Source organism: Eurypyga helias, unplaced genomic scaffold (genome assembly GCF_000690775.1).
Source record: "Eurypyga helias isolate BGI_N326 unplaced genomic scaffold, ASM69077v1 scaffold9092, whole genome shotgun sequence".
Classification (NCBI taxonomy): Eukaryota; Metazoa; Chordata; class Aves; order Eurypygiformes; family Eurypygidae; genus Eurypyga; species Eurypyga helias.
In genome coordinates, this window is record NW_010234031.1 from 173366 (window position 1) to 195096 (window position 21731).

A 21731-nucleotide genomic window follows, 5' to 3' on the forward strand; every position below is an offset into this window, starting at 1 on the left:
AATACATTTAATAATTATTATTTAAATATATGTTTAATATTTAAATATTTGCATGTAATATGTTCCATTTTTGAGTAAGAGAGCATGATATATTTCTAGAAGGAGCTGCCAGCACCAGAGCTGTGTAAACTTTCTGGATGATGAAGCCACCTTGAGGATAGGAGGAGGAGTGGGACATATGAACAGAATTTATTGCAAACTCTCTGATCTCTCTGCTAAGTTTGACTTGTGGGAGGGGATTGTATCTCCACTTCTCCTTTCTTTTACAAGCCAAAACCTTTGCTCATAGGCTGCCTTGAAAAAAATTCATCCCAATAGACAGTGGCCCAGGGAATGTCAGGTTGGAGAAGACCTGGGCTGCTCCCTGGTGATGGCTTTCTGCAACCCCAGGGCTGCTGTGGAGGCAGGAGGCTCAGGCTGGCCCTGGACAACAGAGCCTGGTGCCAGTGAAGCTGCTGTTCGTTAGTGCAGGAGGGAGAGCTACAAAGATGTTAGCTTGCCTCTGGTAAAAATCATTAGTTCTCAGAGTCATTAACAACTTGATTTCCTTTCCTTATTAGTATCAACCAGCTAATTTAAATTCACTCATCTCTATTTCTAATTAAGGATGTTAACAAAGGAACTTTCCCCACTTGTATCCGGCAACCAAGCATTTACTTTGGTTGAATATTTGCAAGCGGTGACTCCGAGGGTTGGGTTCTTGGAGCTGCTGGCAGTACCCGGAGGTGCTGGCAGTACCCAGACCTGCAGGTACTGTCGATCAGGACCGATGTGACGTTAGAAAGAAGTGTGATGCTGCAGGTGGATCAAGTGGGATGTGGTGTTGCCACCCTTGAAAAATAACATATTGCACTTCTGCTGCTTTCATCAGTGCAGCTCAGAACACTTCACAAGCAGTAATTACATTTCATAAAACCCTGGTGAGACAGGTAACTATAATCACACTTTTTGCAGCCGGACAATTGAATCATGCAGGTGTTACTTGGCCAACAAAGAATGAGAAGTTAGTGGACAGTTTCAGAAAAAAATAATCAGATTCCTGATTCTTAGCCTGCTGTGCCTTGATTTAAGCTCTGAAAATAGTTTGGTTTGCAGCTTAATTGCCAAGGAACTCAGTTATCAGTTCATGCAACCATAAAAGCAAGAAAGCCACGTTATTGTCTGGTTTTATAGTCACATTACCAGGTTAAATGCTCATTTCAAGTCTCAGAAGGAGGGAATGGTTAAGGCACTGGTCTACCACAGAATTTATTTAGATTCACCTTCTTTGCCAATGCTATTGAGTTCTTTTGGCTCTTTGTGGTTTAATTTCTGTGTTCCAGTTTTCCATCTGCAAAGTGCCTCGCTTCTCTCAGACTTTTTATGCCTTGGCCTGTCGGATAAGCGAATCTCTGAGGCAGAAGGTTTATAGTGTCTAACATGCTGGGTGCTGCAGGGATCAAGGAATGACTCTCAAAGTTCTGCTTTCCCCCCATTGCAGCTGGGATGACATTAAGTATCGGGATTCCTTAATTTCTCACCTGCTAAAATATTTTAAAGGCAATCAGTGGATTCTGAAGGACATTTCAGTCTCTTTAGGTTGGGGAGAAGTGGGTTGCGTAGTTAAATGCAAACATACTGAGCTTCCCGAGGTGGCATTAATAGCAGGCGTGTTCACTCAATTCTCTGGAGCGCCGCTTTGGTTGCATCTGAAGTGATTCTTTCTTCCCTCAATCTGGCTCTGTCTTTCAATTATAGAGACTGGGATTTGCAACAGAAGAAAACATCAGACTTTAAAATACCAGCTGTGCTTTATTTTAAATGCTTTCTTCTTTCAAAGACATACTTTCAGAGCATACGGAGTGTGGTGTTTTCTCTAGCTAAGATGGTCCCTGTAGGTTAGAGTTTCAAGCCTGTGATTATGGTAGGATTTGTATCTCTGAATTATGGTAGAATGACTTGCAAGAAGGTGTTGATTATTTTACTATCAAGAAAGAAGGTTTGCTTTTGCTTTAATTAGTAAAAACATAACTCAAAAAGTTTTATTGTATTGACTAAAACATGCAGTTTTTTGAATGTGCTCCAAGAAGATTCATGTACCTTTGATATCAGGAAAATACTGTTCCTTACTGTCCTCCTGTGTGTGTATGTGTGTGTTTGTTTTTCCATGTAGGACAGGAGAGAATTGGCAAAGACTCCCACTATGAGCAGGAGGGGAAGGTCCAGTTTGTGATTGATGCTGTGTACGCCATGGCACACGCCCTCCACCACATGAACAAGGACCTCTGTGCCGACTACCCAGGGGTCTGCCCCGAGATGGAGTATGCAGGAGGCAAAAAGCTGCTCAAGTACATACGCAGCGTTAACTTCAACGGTGAGCTGAGATTGCTTCTTCAGTAGCATATTTACCTATGTGATTTTTCTCCGTTTAATTTCACTTCCTGTATTTTTTTTCATTCAGTTCATATCAAGACATTTTTTATTGTTTTACTACAGTTTGTGGCAGAAGACCGTGTTTATTTAGTGTCTATTTGAAAACATCAAGTTTTAGCCAAGACAAATAGGCTACTACTGTCCAGAGACAGAAATCGCTGCTGCTATTTTAGGATACCTTCCAGAAGACTGATTTCCTATGGGAGAAATAGCTGGGTAAAAGCTTGAGCTTGTCTATGACTAAATATGCCTTTTGAAACCCCAGAAGTTTGTTCGCATAACCTTTTTTTCCCTCTATTTAAATTGTTTCCTGTACTTGGCAAAAACTAACTGGTTGAAATTGTGGTACCCTGAACCAGCTTAGCTGCATGCTCAGGAGAAGGGGAGAGTACAGCTAAAGGGCCAGCTCCACTTACAGAGCCAGAACTGTGTGGTTTAGAGTAGTTATTCCAACCTTCATTCCTCTAGTGAGACTTCAGAGGAGATGGAACATCCTGAGAATGTGGATGGGAGAATTTTATCTCTTTGTCTGTTTATCATTATCCACCTATGTATGCTCCAAGTGTGGCAGTGATGGTTGTAATACCATTCCTCTATTTCATTCAGTAGAACGGGCTTTCGTGTATTTTTCTCTTCGTTGCAGAGGATGAATATCAGCAGAATTTCCTTGCCTCTGTATGTTTTACTTGAGTTTTATTAGTTTCATTAACAAACATTCACCTGCAACCAGCCCAGAGGCAGCAGAGCAGATCACTTACAGCAGCTAACATTACAGCAACCTAATACTATTTCCCCTTCATAAACCGTGCTAATGTAACTACCAGGAGGTCTTACTGCTCTTGCCCTAGCTGTGTATAAGATAGAGATCTGAGATTTAATCAGGAGTCAAAAGTAGACCTCCAAATCCATATTTACAACAGCTTTAGGGAAGTATTGAAAAAATATCCCTTTGAAAAGCTGAAGGCAGCCAGGGCGGTCGCCTGGGAAGAAAGGTTTGTGTAAGCTTCACATTCTTATTGGGCAGCACAGGCATGCATTCCCTGCTGCAATCTACTAATAAATATTTTTATTAATGAACTTAACAAAGCTCACACATAGCCAATAGGACCTGGGAGGTTTAAAAGTAGGAATGCAGGTGGTATTTCATGGTCAAGTCTGGTCATTTGTGCCAAGGATATTTTTCCTTCCTGTATAAATCATCTTATAAACAGCAAGGTGAATATGAGGAGATTTTAATTGTTTCCCTTGAAGTAAGTGGTGTTAACTGCAGCCAGAAGCAAATTTTGAGATGAATGATCTGAGGAGGTCTGGAGAGTTCTACTTTCCTCATCTTGGAAGGTTGATTATAAAGGACAAAACTCCTGTAGAAGTACGGGATTTATGTACAGTATTGTACTTGGACATTTTAGTACCAGAAAGCAGCTCATACGTGGATACCTCCTGATAGTTCTTGCATACAAAGATGGTGAACAGTCATCTAATCATTGTAATAGAGCAGAGGAATTATGAGAAATTGGGTGTTCAGATAATGTTACCTACTGTCCAGCTCCAGGAATTCGTTTGCACCAACTTTGTTTTCTTTATTTGTGTTTCTTTGGTCAGTCTTTTAAAAGATGAGTTTTTCCCCTCCATTTGTGATTGATTTACATGACCAAATGGTGTTTTTCATTGCTTATGTACCTGGAGCTCATGTCCAACACAGGGACTGAAGTAGTGATTTGCTTTTTAGCATGGGAAGGAGAATGGTGGCAAAACTGAAGCAACTTTAAACCTTAATTTCTCTTGGCTATCTGGGTGTAGGCATTTTCCACAGGAAATGAACCAATTCCTTTTAAGGTTCATTCTCCAGGGGCATAGTTTTAGCTTTTACTTGTAATATTCATGGTGCATAACTGCACATGTGTTTGTGTGCCCAGGCTCCGTGTTCAGCTGTCGCCCTCCTGGGGCTCATTCCTCGAGCTATGGAAAGATTCTCTGAAGCCAGTTTCTTCTCAGTATTACACACAAGTAAATTCCCAGAATTCTGTGGTTTGGTTCAGTCTTCAGACACCCACCTTAATACCAAATGGATGAGGTCAGCCTGAAAAATGCAGAGGGAAGAAGGAATGGACGAAGCAGTGAGAGAGGCTTTGGCTGGTTTGGGTAGTATATTCCTGTTAATAAAGCCTGGCAGCCCCTGGGACGCGGGTGCTGATGCCTACATGTTCCTCAGCCATCACGTCAAGGCTGGGAGGGCAGGGACAGAGGAGTGCACTGCTGGACTTCTGTTAGCTGTCTTGGTTTTAGTCTTGATATTAACCTGCCCTTGCCTGAGTCACCAGTGCAGCCATGCCACTCCGTCTGGTGAAGGTTAGGACTTGGAAAGCAGTATTTATTTTACACTTAAAATCCTGTTCTCCTAGTCTTCTACCTAAATTTACAGTAAAAACAGAAAGTGAAGCAGTGGGAGTGCTTTTTCCAAACTGTGTGCCAGAGAGGAAAAATATAACCCATTTTCAAGCATCCTGAGCCTGTGAGCTTGAGATCTTCTTTGCATGTAATAGATCTCCTTGTCATGGTGCAGTTAAAATCATCCTGTCTGTACCTGCTTTTGGAGTCTTTTCTCTCTTGCAAAGGTAATGACATTCATGCAGAAAGAGCTCAAGCAATGCTTTAATGAAGAGAGACTGGATTTGTACCAGGAGCTCAGTATGAATTTTGATATCGTTGCACTACCTTGAGAACACAAAGGCCCAGGATATGGAAAACTTGAAACCCCAAGTGTTCATGCAGTGAGATTCTGAAAATCTCAAAGTGAAAAGTGATTGTATTTTTGGCAGTGAAAAAGCTAAAGATTCTGTTCCTATGAGGCCTTCAGGTCCTCAAACTGCAGTAAACGTGAAATGACTAATAAATGCCTTAACTAGTTACGCTCTCTAGTACCCTGTCCTCCTATTAATTAATTTCTGATCTGTGGCAATTAAGAGATTGAAATCCTACAAATTCAGTCAGATCATGTCTTTTTTGAATGCATCCTGCAGGTGAGAGGTTGTCATGTACTCTCTGTCTGTGTAGTGAGAAGGCAGCTTATTTGTTGGGAACTGAAGATGTCATAGCCTCTGAATGAGCAAGAAGCTGCAGTCAAGAAACTAATACTCAGTTTCTGAAGTTCCTTCTATGGCTGAGCAAAACTCTTATAAATCTTAATAGAACAAAAATAAATCCTAAATCATCCAAAAAAACAACTAAACAATGTATGTTTTAATAATTAGAAGATAAAGAACTCAATTAACAAATAGGATCATTTTTTAAAGTCCTATTTCATCCTGTAATGAGTTTTTCTTACATTACTTCTTATGATTTTTGTAAGTGCATGAAGGGACTTGAATTGCAAGTGGAGACTGAAATGCTGTACCAATTTAAAACAGGACTAACCAGGTCCCTGCAGACAGGCAGTACAAAAAGAGCACCAAAGTGAGAACCAAAGCATGCACCAGAGCCCCCACAAAGGTTAAAGGAGGTTGGCACTTACTAAGCAGATCCTTGGCTGGGAGTCCAATTAATCTAACTTGGGTACTTCTGCTTGGTACATTAGTCTAACGGGGTACTTCTGCTTGATTTATGACATGACATTATCAGTCCTTTGTGTTTCTGTAGATATTTTGCTTCCCTACAGATCACAGACTTTCACAACTTTTTTTTTTCCCCTCATATAATTTTAATTAATAAACAGCGATGTACCTGAAAATAGCAACAGGTGTTTACTACTGACTCTTAAGTATCTATATCCATGCATGAGGTGGTTGTCCCAAGGGACTGTGCCTTAGGGGCTTCTGGAGGTGACCCAGCAGATGATGCTGTATTGTGCAGTGATGCTGCGGCATCTACATCCCTGTAGCATCCAAGTGCATCCACTGATCTTCAGGTTTATTTTAAATGTCAGTGGTTAAAAGGTGTCTGCATGCAGCTATGCAAAGCAACAATTAGCGGTAACCTAGAAAAAAATTTCTTCCTGTAAAACATAGAAATGGCACATTTTTGAGTGATAGTTCCTGATACATTCTTGCTTTAGGACCTCTTTGGTCCATAACAACACCAATCCATCACTTTGGTCTTCTGCTTATTGACCCTGTTGTCCACTGCCCACTGCTTGGCCCAGTGTCCTTTCATCACTGTCTGCAGGTAACTTGCTCTGGGTGCCCAGCTGGGGGATGGAGAGGCTTGCTCTACCCCATGCACTGCAGTGTGGTGGCCATCGTTTAGCCAGGAGGGTTCTGGGCAACGTTCCCTATGGCCCACCAAGGTGATCATAAACATGCTCTCAGCCACTTCCCCTCAACCTACAGAGACTTCGAGTTTTCCTCAGCACTGCTGACTTTGGCATGGCCATGTAGATGGCATCTACTCTCAGTCGGCCTCCTGATATGCAGATATGGACACTTGCATTTTGGAATCCTCACATGAGCTCCATCTCTTTGAATTGCACTTTTTTGTCAGCTTTGACAAAACCAAGCTTAACTAATAATATACAGCCTTTTAAGAGTCGTGATTAGCTAAATCCCATTTACCATTTGTGCTGACTTTCCAAAGGAGCCTAGGAATTACAGCCATTTCTTCTTATTCACTTTAAGTGTTTTCACTGTAAATGTATTCTGGCTACATTAATCTGTAATGACAATTAAATATCTGCCTAGTGCTCATAAGGAACCAGTGAGGGGAGATTTCAGAGGAAGATTTTCTGTACCAGCCTTTGAACTGAATCTGTATCTGATCTCAGAGGAGTGTAGGATAGACAGAAAACAATTTACCAGGACTAGAATAGAAACTATGCTAATTCACTCCTTCAAATCTTTTTTCATTCGCTGGAATTCAATGAAGAATGGGAATCATGAAGAAAACCATAATCTTAAAGTTCAGTGCTACAACAGGAGAGATTTTTCATTGCTTTGGGGAAAAAAGTTACGCAGGAGGAGGAAGCTTTGAATATAGATGTGCTGGAGTATTGTCATAATCTTCAATCTTGACACAATATTACTCTACCTTACTGAAATCTATTTTAATATGTCTTGAAATAAATGTCACCCTTAAATTTTTCACCTAGAGATCTGAGGAAATGCAATGCTGGTTTGAATTCTTATCTAAGAAAGAGTTCACATCTAATGCTATGGTAATTAAAATGCAGAAGTTCTGGTGAGAACTCACCTAAGGATCAAGAATCATCTGTCCCGTTGCTCAGTTATCAGTGCAATTCCAGGACGCAGACTGGCTTTGCTCAGCACCAGGCACAAAGAAAGGGTTGTGGGGGGTATCCTTGCCTTGTTGCTTGCCCCGCGTTTCTTTACCTGTGTTAGTCACCTTAGGATATGACAGATAAAGTCAATTGAGGATCCTGCTCCTGGACTTTTCCTGACTGAGATACTTTTCAGCCTGTGTCAGTGTCGTAGAGTCTGAATAAGGGAGTACACAAGGAACAGTCTTTCTATAGTTTAGTCTGTTCTTTTCCATCTCAACTGCATGCTGATTATGGGAATAAGAACATATTGTGGAGGAGGAAGCTATTTCTGGATGCTAGTCAAGATTCACTAGACCTGGGCTGACTTCTGACAGCAGTATCTCTCAGAAGCAGATGGAACATTTTCTGGGGGGAAAAAATCATTTAGAGGCCCCATTCACAGGAGAGATTTTCACTAAAGAACTCCCAGAGGAAAGAGAGATGGGAGGGAGGCTGGAGGGAAGAAAGAAAAGCCTTCTGATATTCCTTACTATGTGCAAAGCTAGAGTAATATAAGGCTGGTCTAGTCTTGCTTCATTTTATTTTTAGCCAGAAGGTGTGGGCAGTGATAATTAATCACTGGAAGAGGGCTGGAATTGTACCACTGTGTCCTGAAGTATCTGTTTTAAATGGCTGGGGTGATAGATGGCCTTTGCCTGCAATACGTTGCCAGTCCAAAAGCTCTCAACTGTGACTAAATAAAATAGATACTGTAAAGATTTGGCTTTTGTTGGTTGTTTGGTTGGATTTTGTCTTGTTTTCTTCCCCCAGGCAGTGCTGGCACTCCAGTGATGTTCAACAAAAATGGTGATGCACCAGGGCGCTACGACATCTTCCAGTACCACACCACCAACACCAGCACCCCAGGCTACCGTCTCATCGGCCAATGGACAGATGACCTCCAGCTCAACGTGAGTCTATTTCATCCTTTGCTTCCACAGTTTTGTCAGGTACAGCCTCTACATGTGGAGTTGGATTTTTTTCCATCCTACAAAAATTAATAGGGATTTTTACTATTGCTTTGGAGCTACACAATGTGGGTTTTTTTTTTAATGTTGTCTTATTTTACTTTATTCTGTAACCTTTTCTCTGTACCCTGAGTACCTAAGCTCCTCAGACTAATAGACATGTTAGGTGATCATGCAAATTTTATTACTTTTGTGTGTCTGAAGTCTCTAGTTGCCCACTTGGAAAATGAAGCAGTAATGTGTTGTCATTTGAAACCAATGGGCTCTCATTTAGAGATGCTCTTCAGTTTTTCCTAGTTATATTCTTCAGATTTTCTAGTTTTAGGAAAGCTGAAACTAAATGGTTTTTTGAGTGACTCACTTTTCCGCTGTTACTCTTAAAAATGTAGAAGATATCCATATGAATGAGATGGCCTTTTTGTAATGACGCCTAAAGAAACACAAGCACATAAGAGCAGGTGATCAAAGACCCTCAAGATACTTTGATGTTTCCCAAATGATAAAACACTGCTGGTAGCTGAGAAAGCTGGAGACTTGTGTCAGCTTCAGCTATACAAGGATGGTCTGTGACAGGTCTCGGGATATGTGGGTTCAGGCTTCCTACTTGACTTTGTGCAAGTTGCTTGAGCCTCTAATACATGGAGAAATAGTGCTGGTTCAATATTATAGTTAATTGACTCTTTGTAGACCGTTATTAAAGCACAAGGACAGTGTTTTCAGTTCAGTTTCAGCAACAGAGCCTGAATAAAATCAAGGTATTCCTGAAGTGAAAAGCCAGTTGCTACAAAAGGGTTTTCTTCTCTCATACAAAGTTCCCGTCTGAGGTTACAGCAGCTCCTTCTCCTTGCATTGTCCATCCTTGGCACATTGTGGCTCCTTCCTTGCCTCCGCTGCTGTATTTCCATGGCAAATATTCTGCTGGTGAAAGGGAAGGCTGTGTGAGCATTTTCCAGACCTCACACGCACTCAGGAGGTGGCCAGGACATATCTGGCACACAGAGTATGGTCACAGCAACTGTGGCTTATGCCTTGTGTCTCTGTGTTTGGACCCGGCATAACACTTGCTGCACTTGGGGGATTGAGACCCATTAGTTTTGGGGAGATCTGAGCTGCCATTCCATCTATGCAGCTCTTCAGCTGGGATGTGAGCCATCAGCTCTGCATAGGTAGATCAAAACACCATTTGGAGTGAAACCCAATGCAGGAACCTTTCTCTTTCTATGTTTAATGTTTTCATGTCTTTTGTTAAATGAAGCAATTAATGCAGATTACCAAGAGTCCAGGTTTTAATACAGGCCACAATATTTTGTTATTCTTCAATTTTGTCTCATTTTCATTTCCTGTGTTCTCTTTCAGTGTTTTTCAACTTCTCATGTTCTATTTAAGGAAAACTATATTAAGTTGCAATTTATAGTTCTCTTAGCAAAAATGTTAATATTTTATTAAGTAAATCCTTCTTTATATAAGCTACACATCCTGATGTCATTAAAATTTAAAGCTAATTTAATGGCGCTTGATTTTTATTCCTGTTGTTGTGTTAAATGTTTCCATAAAAAGCATGCTTTCCTCACCCCCATATCCTCACAGCCACAGGGTTATATCAGTAGTTCAGATTCTCTCAGTAACTTCCCGTCTACTCACTTACAGGTCCTAGTTTCTCACACAGGATTAGCATTGCTATCATAGTCCCTCTTGCAATAATAAAGAAAATTTTGGAGTATAGAGGAGTAAAGGATTCCCTAAAATAACCAACGAAAATAATAGCTGCTATTAAATATATCACAGGAAAAACTACCAAAGGCTACAATTTGTCTTCAGTAATTATTGTGGAGATAACACTTCAGCATATATTTTGCCAATTCTTATTTCTTTAATGCCAACACAAGAGGGGAAACAACAGGATGTTTGGTGAGAGCGCTAATTTTAATTTAGAAAATGCCAAAGTAATGTTTTGTTTTCCAAGATGCTTGTCATCTTGGGCAGTCTGGTTCAATTCTGTATGCTTGAAGTTCCTCAGTTACAACAGGAAAAGTTGTTTTGCCCTGTTATGCAGGCCTTAATGGTGGTAGGTAAATAAGTGCCGGAGATCGTCATAGGTGAGTAAATGTTTTCTTCTTTATCACTGTCCTCATTCAAAGAAAGGAGCAAGAACATTTTGCCATTTTATTTCTCTGGAAGTAGTGCTACTGTTCAGTCTATCATCCGTCTGATCTACAACGGTACATGTCACCTTCCCATTCACAGTATTTCGGAGTGAGAGGCAGAAGTGGGGGGTGCAGGGCTGATTAATCTTGAGAGCTGTACTGGATTTTTTCATGTAAACTTACAGAATAACTTCTCTTTATATTTGTTTTTCTGTTGCATAAACCAGTAGATAGACTGAAGAGATCTTTAACAGCATGTTTGTAAGTCTAAAAATATGTTATATTGGTTTATTTGGGTTTTTTTTGTTGCCGTGAGTTTATAAACCTGGTTTTACAAAGTGTCTGAGACTGTCTGTACATTTTTCTCAATCCTGATTGCTTCTCCACATCTTTGTATCACCTTTGCTTTTTTATGTCTGGCAGAAATGTTCAGGGAAGGCAGATGTCTGCTCCCTGCACGCACAGGAGCCAGACTCCACTTTCCCTTTAGCAAGTTGGGGTATGAAGTGTCTCCTCTGAGTGCAGTTGACTCACCCTGGATTTACATTTCTGTATCTAAGGTCAAAATTTGGTTGATAACCAAAAAAATATTTTATGACTTTTCACTACAGCAAACTTGGGATGTAATGTAGCTTTTATGTAAGGACAGTATAATCACCAGATTTTCTTTTGCTTGCTCGATGTCAGGCAGCCTAGCACAGCTTTGCCCAGTACTCTATGCATGATTTAGTAACAATTTTGGCTGTATTTCACAGATATCTACACACAGATAAAATGAGCAGATGTCTAATTTTAAATGGCTTGGCCAGTATTCCATGAAAAACTGTTGCAGTGCTTTGTTCTCCCTGCAGTGAAGTTGTGATTACAAGATGCCCACCCACCTCCCATCAGAGGTCATGGAAGAGAACCTCCTGCCTCTCCCTCTTTTATGAAGCTTATGTCAATCTCTGTCAGCCTTTTTTTGCCCCACCCCCACCCATGCAGATTTAATGTGCAATATTTATTGTTCACGGCCTTCTGCAGTTTAAAACGCTTTGCCCTGAATTTTAGGATCAGAAATTTGGCCAGCTGCATCGCCATTGAAATCTAGTACCATGACCCCCACAGCCTGTTGAATAGCAAAGATACAGCTAATGCAATGAGACAATAGAACTGTTCACCACAGTAATACTGGCATCTGAAACCAGGGTAGTATTTTACAATGCTACTGTTGAGGGTACACTCATGTATTACAAGGCGGTTGCATCATTATGAGGACAACTATTTTGACTGTATGTTGCTTTAATGATGTGTTTCAAAAGCAAAAAGTGCTAGTGGTGAAAAGGAGGAAAACTACACTGGGGAGAAGGAGGTGTGTGATGCACCAGCTGTTTTTTTGTTGTTTTGCTTTTTAAATAGGTAACTTCAGAGGGTTTTTTATTTGATTTGAGGTTGGGTTTGGGGGGAAGGGTGGGGGGGTTGTTTGTGGGCTTTTTTTTGTTGTTGTTTTGTTTGGGGGGTGTTGTTATTTTTTAGCAATAATTATGTTTCTAATGTTCAGGCTGTTCAAGCAGTAGGAAACAATGAGGAGGACTGTGGGTTAAGCATGAAAGCAGAATGGTCTGGAGACACAGGTTCTGCTTTCATGCCTTATGTTTCACTTTGAATTTTAGAAAGAGAATTAACTCTCCATACTTTTTACCCCATATATACCATAGATCCAGTAACAATAGACATCGTCTTGACATTTGTACCTCTATTTGTCAGTCCGTGTAAAGCACTTTGATGTTGCACAGTATGAGGCACTATGGAAATGCAAGGAACCGGCTGACCAGCTCTGATACATGGCTGGCTTCTATGAATGCAACTTCCAATGCTTTGAAGTGCTGAAAAAAACCCCAGAAACCCATCTCTCCTGGAGGAACTGATATGCCTGAAGGAGAAAGGAATGGATCACTCCTAGAGCAACTTCAGGTTCTCATGGGAAATTTGGTGATACTGCTTCTCTTTCTCTATATAGAGTTAACTCAGCAGGTCCCAGGTTTATTATGTTTTCACATCCAAACCTCTGCAAGCATCCCTGAACTGTCAAAATCCAAAACTAGAGGAAACCATCCCCATGAAATAGTTGAATTTTGTTTTTCCAGGGATTTATCTTTTTCATACCCTATCACAACAGTATTCTCCATCATGTTCTCTGTGACTTCTTCCCATAGTTGTCTCTACAATTGCCCTGCAGTGCCTGAACTTCCTCCCACAACTTGATATCATTTACTCTGCAGGTGACAGCCTGTGTTGTAGGGGTCTTTGAATTACACATGTGCCAACAGGTTGGCTGGCTGAGTCAAAAGGGCAAGAGAGGTGCTCAGATTGGTGGAGCTTTCTTCTAAGTGTTTGCTGAGTTCTACCCATCCTGTAGACACATCCTTCAGAAATCTCTGCATGTAGAAAATGTGCTTCAAATTGGCCAGCAAGTTCAAAATTTACTGGGAAGAAGTTTGTATAGACGGATAGGCAGACAGGGTGTGAGTATGTTCCACTTCCTTCTAATTTTCCTCTAAAATGATAGAAAAATATAGAGAACTGCAACAGTTGTGCAGAATGAAAAGTAAGGTATTGCTAGTCTTTGCTGTAAATAATTCTTGTTAAAAACATGATTTATGCAAAAGTGTTGCACAGTAAGAATAGGTTGCTATTGGATTTGATCAAGTAGGCATACAGGTTAGACCTCCTGTGTCGCTGAAGTGAGCAGCAGACTTGCATTAGGTGGAAAAGCCAGAGTTTTGGCCTTTTTTTCCATCTCTACCCTGTTTCCCTTGTTTCATACTGACAAGCTTTTGGGTGGTCATTAAAAAGCTGAGCTCATTTCAAGTTTTAATTTTGACTGGTTTAGTCCTGGTGTGTCTCTGTCAGTGCTGCCGATGTAAGGCTGAGCCGTGAGTGGGCAGGAGACCCCCATCCAGGCTTTTGCGTATGGACACTAGCTGCTTTTTGAGATCTAGCCCCAAATGGGTGGTTGGGGTACTGAGATCCTTCATGATGGACTAGAAATCTTGACTGGATACCAAGAAGGAAGGTCTCCATGGGGGGACTGCTTTCACCTCCGTTGTGTGGTGGAGCATCCAGCTGAGCTGTGGTGTGCATCTCGTACCATCCCTCTGCAACTTGCAGTGTGGCAGCAGACGTGACGCCCTGTTTCACCTTCATCTTGGTGAATAGTGAAATGGTTACAGGAGACCTATTTACTTGCCATTAGAAAGGGCTATCTTCCTCAAGCAAGCTAATGGGGATTTTTTTTTTCAGTTTGATTGTCTAATTAATGCTGTACTTTTAGGCTATTAGTGTCCGCATCGGGTGCATCATGTTTTAATTGCATCAGCATCTCCAACTTGTCAAGTGCGCTCTTCCAGCTCGGTGTTATGGCTCATAAAGGTGCCACTGGGCACTCAGGTGCTGATCAGACGCTGCAGCACATTTTCAGGGTGGCTGAAGAAGGCGTATCCTCGACTGATAAAGTGCAGTGGTGGAACACATGGTGTCCTGTCTGTTATTACACTGTAGAGATTTCAAGTATTTCTTATTTGAAACACGTTTCACTTCTAAAGCATCAGGGTTAACTGTAAGCTCCAGATAAAAATAAAACTTTTCTCTAATTAATTTGTTTATAAACAGAAACAAATACATATTAAAGATGTCTAAACATACTGCGTGCAGAGACAAACAAAAAATATGTATTTTTTTATGGATGTGCCCTTGAATTGTGAATTGTTTAGCGGCATGAAGCAGTGTACAGCTTGAAACATGACTGCCGGTTAAATGGAGCCTTTTGCATGCAGCATCAGGAAGGCTGGCTGCTTAGCAATTCCTTTCTCTTTTATTAATTTCCTCCAGCAATAAGTGATATATTGCTGCAATATTTCTAAACAAGTTCTTAGAAGATTAATAGTATTGATAATTACCAATATGGTTCCATAAGCACGTATGTTACATGGGTCTAACTCCCCTTATAAATCCTGCCTCATGTTACACAGCGCGAAGGAAATGGCTGTGTACTTATTAATAACTCCCTCCTCCTTGGGGAAATAGCTGTATTATGTTGTTTTCTTCACTGTAGGTTCAGGCCACTATTTTAGAGGAGCATGAAAAATGAAAAAAAAAAAAAAGGAAAGTAACAGAGCATCTGATCTTAGAGCAAAGAGAGGATGTGTACAGCTTGATGGTCAGCTTTCACCCTACAGACGGTGTGGAGCCATCGCTGACCCTGACAGTGGGGGAAGATGGTTTCAAAGCAAGCCACTGACAGACAGTGATGCATATTCTATGCTGCAATTTCCCACCACCCCCAAATAGAAATATATTCCATAACCTTGTGCAATTTAGGCAGATCCTTCACAATTCAACACGTACTGAATTTGTTTGGGCTCAGAATAATATGTTTATGTGCCATAAACACCTCTGTTACAGAATTTGGAAATAGATGTTATGAGCTAATGAAAAGAGTAATTAAATGTGTAACCTTCTGGAAAGAGACCTATATGTACCTGACTTTTTTGGTAAAATATTCAGAATGGTAATTAGATCCAAGCAACTATTCAGCAAAGTTTGATGCTCAGGAGTATTCTGGGAACAGATGGTATTTTTCTAAAATAACGTGTTCAAATTTATTTCTGTTCATTGGGTTTTTTTGGTTTTGTTGTTGTTGGGGTTTTTTTGTTGTTGTTGCTTTTGAGGTTTTTTTCTTGGGGGTAAAGCATGTTCAGAGCAGATGGATTTTTTCAGAATATTTTGCAGCAAAAGGTAAATCTTTCTGGACCATATGCAAATTCCAGTTTATTGAAAGCTTGGGATTTCCCAAGTTTCTGGTAGAAGGAGGGCAAAAGGGCACGTATCTGGCCAGTTAGAAGTTTTTGCTTCAATCTGAGAAGACAGAGAATTTCACCACAATGACCACAGGGTTGTTTGGGGGTTTTAGAAACATTTTAAAATAACAAATTTGATGTAATATTTGGAAGTATTTTATCTGAAATTTAAAAATAGAAGTTTTACATTTCCCAACATAGAACATTTCAGCTTAAACAGTTTCACCTTAGTAAATTTGCCTGTAACTGAAAGCACAGTTAGTGATAACATTACCAGTTCTAGCTCCTATATGGATGTAATGTTAAATTGCAAACCCCTTATTTGCAATTATATATTAAAAATGTGTATGTTTACATGCCTTTACATGTGTCTATATGGATGGGTGGATGTATATACATACACAGACCTTTGCAATATATAGTCCTTATGATTTCTGTTGCTTTGCAACATCTGAGTAAGCTCAAAATCATGGTTCAAAGATTACGTCAAGATAGATAAAAATTGGTATCAATTTCCTTTCTCGTTTTAGTTATTGTCACATAAATTGGCCCTTGTAGTGTCATTTCCTATTCCTGTTCCAGACTGTAATGAGTAGTGGTACAAAGATAATACATCTCTATTACAACCTGGAGCCTGAAATCTTGTGAGCTGATGGGTTGACAGGAGGTATGCATTATTCAGGTGGTAGGAAGTCTCATTAAACAAACTCAGCAAATGAGGTCAGGGTGTTATTTAAAATTAAGACTTTAAGTATTAAGCATGATTGGTATGTTTTGTTTTCATATGTCAGTGCAGAACCTTGAGCTTTCAGCTGATGCAGCCACTTGTTGCAAATTGCTACTGTTTACATTTTTAATGAAGCTGGCTAAACCCTTTGATTTAATTACCTGTACATTACAGCATATTGGCATAGATAGAGATGTAGTTGTATCCAGAAGTAACTAGGTTTCTTCTAGCTGAAAAAAACATGAATTATTTTAGCCACCGTTGCCTTGATGACATTTTTGGGAAGTAACTTAATCGGAGCTATTTCTTTCCCGTGGAAAAACAACTCAGCCTGTCCTGCTTCTGGTGAACTACAGCTGGTGCTAACTCTGATCCCGGCTGGGGCTATGTCCAAGTGCCATGGCATTCCTTATCTTCTCAAGGCACTCTTTGGAACTCTTACTCTGCCCCAAAATAACAAGTTTGGTTACATAAAAAGGTTCCGCTTTGCTTCATCAGCCATTTACACCCCGTGGAGGTGAGGTACACCTACCTGATGCCCCTCTTCTCCATGGCACTGTCACTGACACTCTGCATCTTCTGCTCCCCTAGTCCCAGATCTTCACCCATTCTTCAGTGTCACATCCATCACCAGTGACACATGGTGACAGTCTCACTCATGAGGCCGCGGTGCCTGGCTCTCTGGGTGTTACCTCACAGCACAAACACCACTAAATGCAAAGTCCTTCCAGAAAGGTCACAGCCTGTTTGCAAAGCCCTCCCCCGTAGCTGGGCTTTTCTGAGCTCAGGCTTCATTACGCCACCAGCCAAATAGTATGCAGTCCAGTTAGAAATCTAAAGGTGAATTATTACATCCGTGTTACTAAAAGACAACCCAATTGCATGTTTTGGCTAGCAAGTTACCGTGCCCAACATGTCAATAGCGCTAATGTATACTGTAATAATAGATGTTGTTTATTTTGTTCTGTCATTAGATTCTGTAATCTTTCATGGCTCATGTCAACCGTGACCAGCATGAACACCTTTAATTATCTTAACTTGCAGATTTAACTTTCAGCCAACTGGAAGGGAATTTTTCAAACCACTGGCCCGCTGAATGACCATATGCTAATTCCTTAGTCCGCCATCAGGTCTCCAAAATGCATGCTTAACAGGCAGCAGGACCGAAATCACATAGGTCCTGCTCACAAGCTGTGATTGCAGGCTGACTTGGTAAGTGCTCTTGTTATAAAACTGATGTGGATTGTACTACTGCAGATGGTTTTGATGCATTAGGTTTAGAAATGGCTGCCGTAAATAATTTTTGTTCAGATAAGGGCAACACCTCAAAATGCAGGATAGTAACCATGTGAATCAAGTGACACTTCTCTATCACAGAAGGAGCTCAACAACTAATTTCAGATCATCAATAAATGCAGATAATCCCATTTGTACCTGTGCTTTCTCTGGAGAAAAAAAAAAAATCTTGGATATTGCATGTTGTAATCCAGAGAATCTCAGAGTGTGTCTCTGAGTGTCCTTCAGTACACCTGTGCCAAGCATCTAGCATGTAATGTCAGGTGCTAGATGTTTAAACCTGACTGCATTATGTTGTAAATGTTGGCTGCATTAACCTCTGCACATATGCAGTAGAAAGCTGTATGTAACACTAGCAAATATTGGAATGTCGCTGCAGAAGCTGGTACCCAGGTGGGAGTCCTGTGCAAGCGTTCTGCCACAGGGCCCTGTATGAAGTGAATCAGAAATCCTGCCTGGGTGGCATTTTTTGGTATGAGGAAAGTAACTTAGAGAAGTCAAGCATAAGGAGACTTTGATAAGGTTGGGTGTGTGAATAGTGTAACAGAATCATCCAGGAGAATAAGTACCTGCAGCCATCAGTCACAACAGTTTGCAGAATTAGAAAATAATCCACAGAGAACAGTGTGGATCCCTTTCCCATCTGATGTTTGCCACACATGAAAAATCATTAAAACTGTGGGTTTTTTTAAAAAGGAATGGTTATTCAGTGAGTTGAGCTTTCCGTGTAGATTTTCACTATATAAAAATAGGAAGGCAATAGTTAAATCTTACACCTCACTGTGAAAACTAGCGCAGACTTGGAATTAAAGATGTGAAATGTCATTTCTTCTTTGTTACTGACCCATTTTGCCTAGGCAGTAATGTATACCACGTGAGCTGTACTACCTTAGGCAAAGCAAAGTGAATTAAGCTATATCAGCTTTTGGCAACTCTGAGCATTGATATAATTTTCCTTCAGGTCTGAGAATGTCACAAGGTAAAATGTTTGTAGGGATATAAATGCTAAGAAGCTAGTCTGAGAGAATATCTAAGATGTATTCTGTATCTTTTGAAAGATAGGAGAAAAACCCCAGTAACGTAAGGAGTTCATAAAAGCTGTAATGGAAAAAATTACGTAGCAGAAGTCTTTGTGACTTCAGAATTTACTTCATCCTGTCTTGTTCTAAACATCCATGAGCCTGTAGGCAGGCAGACTTACGCTCTGAATATGAGTAACATAAGAAATAGAAGGTCAAAAAATAAATCACTATGTTTTTAAAATAGGTGAGGTTTTTGCTCCTACACATCACGCTTCAATCTCCTTTTGCAAGTCTAATGTGTTTTTGTCAGCAAATATATACAAGAGCAAATACTTTCCTGGGATATTTTATGGATAATTAACAGGTTTGGTTGCATTTGGTAGGAGTAATAATGTCAGTTTGGGTGTTATTGAGAGTGTAATATTCTTTTTTAATACGTGAAAATAGAAAGATGCTCTTCAATGACAGATGTGTTATGTCGTGTTTGGAAAAGTTCACCCAGCTATGCAGAGAAACACACTATATATGTGCAACAAAGCTGCTGTTCTGCTTACCAAGCATCTACTCTTCTGCTGCTGTGAGGGTAGAAAGCAGGATACAGCAACATGTCCAACATGAACACTCAGTATTTTGCAAATACCGGTCAGATGATTCAGTGGAAAACTCAGGTTTCTATTTAGAGCCACTGTGGTCTTTAGCTGTGGTTTTGCTAAACTTTTCCATCCTTCTTCCCCCTTGTTTCCGTCCTGCAGGACCCCCAACTCCTGCTGTAAAGCTGCAGCATCCCTTGGCTCTGGCCATGCCTGGCAGCTGCTTTCATCACCCTCAGAGTCACAGGTGAAGGAAGGCTGCTTTCTGGTGTGGACCATGTCCAGTGGCAGAGATACTGGGGCAGTTTCTATGTTCCTGTCTCATCCTTGCCCTGGCAAAGGAAGTTTGATGGAAAGTATTAGCTTTGTTGAAGTCCATGAATAGCAGGCTGAAGGTACGTGGAGATGCGTGATTAGCACAGTAGGCAACGGCAAGGTCTGTGTCTGGAAAAGAGGGAGAATCTAAGAAATATCAGCAAAATAGTAATTGAATTTTTGCTTCTGTATCAAATGCATTTGTTTTGTCTGTTCCATTGCAAAATAAGTGTAATCTCTTGTCCAGGAGGTAGTGGACAGCACTGTGGAGGCTCATGTCTAGTGAACCCAGTGAGGCAGCCACTGAGATGCTTGTCATGTTTCTTTCTTTGACAAGTCTTTCTTACCCACTTCACAGTTTGTCTCGTGTGGTAGAAGGTGTTTATTTAATATTACTGCCTCTCTGAGTCGGGAGTGCCTGGTGTTCGCCTTCCAGAGGTCGGGATTCCGCTGGGGCTGGTGGGCACCTGCTGGGATGGACCACAGGCAGAGCATGCTCTGTGCACCGTGAGGCACGTGGAGGGCTGGTTGTTAAGCTCTTCTAGGGAGAGATGCAAATCGGTGATGCTTCCTGACACAAAGAGGAAAAATGAATTCATTATTATGCTTGTATGTAGAAGATGGATGAAATACACTGTGGTTTCTGTTGATATGCTCATGTTTAGAGAATTTATGCATGTTTTCCGTCTGCAAAACCTGAAAGTCAGAGTAGTGAGCAGGTTTACAGGCTTTTGGACTTTACCAGCCTGAGATTTTGGTTTAGCAGATCCTCAGCAGGTGTGGGCTAACATCCTTCAGTCATACCAGTAGTCCTGTGACTATTAGCAGCCAAAGACTCCCTTGTTTGTCTCCATTTTTATTTATCAAATTTACACATAAAATTTTTAATGTATTGTATTAACAGATACGAGTACTATTGGCTTAAAGCTGTTCTTGTAGGTCCAAAACATAATCCAGCTGTGTTTTGTAAAATGAAATTGTGCTACCATACAGATGCAAGTGCCAAGGATAGTAAAGTAGAAATTATGATGGTTGCATAATATTGCGCCTGTTTGCTTTAGAGAGAAAGAAATCCCATAAAGGATATTTAAATAGCTCTGCACACATCCGCACCACGTGAACAGTCCTTAGAGTTTCCAACACTTAAGCAAAGCATAAAGGTTCCTGACAGAGAACATGTATTGAGTGGATCAAAAATAATCACTTTTAAAATGTTTCTGAATACTGATTTCTGTAGAAAATTGACATGGTTTGTGGCAAGACTATAATATCAGATGTATAAAGTGCATTTTAATGTGTCTCAAGTTAATCATTCACATGATAGGCAATAATGGCCCCAAATAAACAGCTGAAAAGGGTCTTTAGCCTGCTCTTAAAACTTGAGAAAAAAACCTTTATTTGCTTTGTTTTGCTTTTTTATTTGTTTCTTATTCCACCAATCTGAAAATGTACATTTTTATATAAAAATCCTGCGTTAAATGATTCCCATGAAACAGTCTTGTTTACTTGTTAATTGCACCTTTTAATGGTGTAGAGGATATGTATTTGACCATTAAAAGTAACATCCAAACATCTGGTTCCCAGTGGTAACTATAATTAGGTATTTTATTCCATTCTTGCAATGCCTGTCCTTTAGACTGGCTGCTGAAGGGTAGTACAGACTTAAACCTCCCCTTGCAAAAGCACACCTTGGGTCCCTTTTCCTCTCAAAAACACAGCTGGGAAAGGTGGTACAGGCTTTTCTCCTCGTTCACTGTTACATGAGGCGTATGTCTTACAGTTAAATATTTAAGGCACTCAGCTGGAGGGAATAAAATACCAGTTCCAGTCCTTTGACATTTCAAAGAGAAGAACAGGAGAAGTGGGGCAGGGGGGCAGCAAAGTGTTGTGCTGTTGTTGCTTTAGTATGGAAAATGTGATGAGGCATAAAGTTCCTTTGGTTTTGAAAGGTTAAAAAAACCAACCTCACCTATGAAAGTTTTTTCAGAATTTTAGTGGCATTTCAACTAGACCAATGAAACCCCCTGCAACACTACAGGCTTGGGAATGAGTGACCGGAAGGCTGCCCAGCAGGAAAGGACCTGGGAGTGTTGGTTGACATTGGTTGAATATGAGCTGGTAGTTTGCCCAGCTGGCCAAGGCAGCCCATGGGATCCTGGCCCGACTCA

At 40.6% G+C, this 21731-nt stretch overlaps 1 protein-coding gene across 1 annotated transcript in view; it reads left to right on the plus strand.

The window, feature by feature from the left end:
• Positions 1 to 21731, plus strand: part of GRM7 (glutamate receptor, metabotropic 7) — a gene marked incomplete at its 5' end in the record, with an annotated part of 133395 nt that overhangs the window by 97250 nt on the left and 14414 nt on the right. The window contains 2 exons of the mRNA XM_010161906.1: positions 2153 to 2353; positions 8435 to 8574. Of these exons, the coding sequence (XP_010160208.1) occupies positions 2153 to 2353; positions 8435 to 8574 (341 nt within the window). The remainder of the gene's footprint in view (positions 1 to 2152; positions 2354 to 8434; positions 8575 to 21731) is intronic.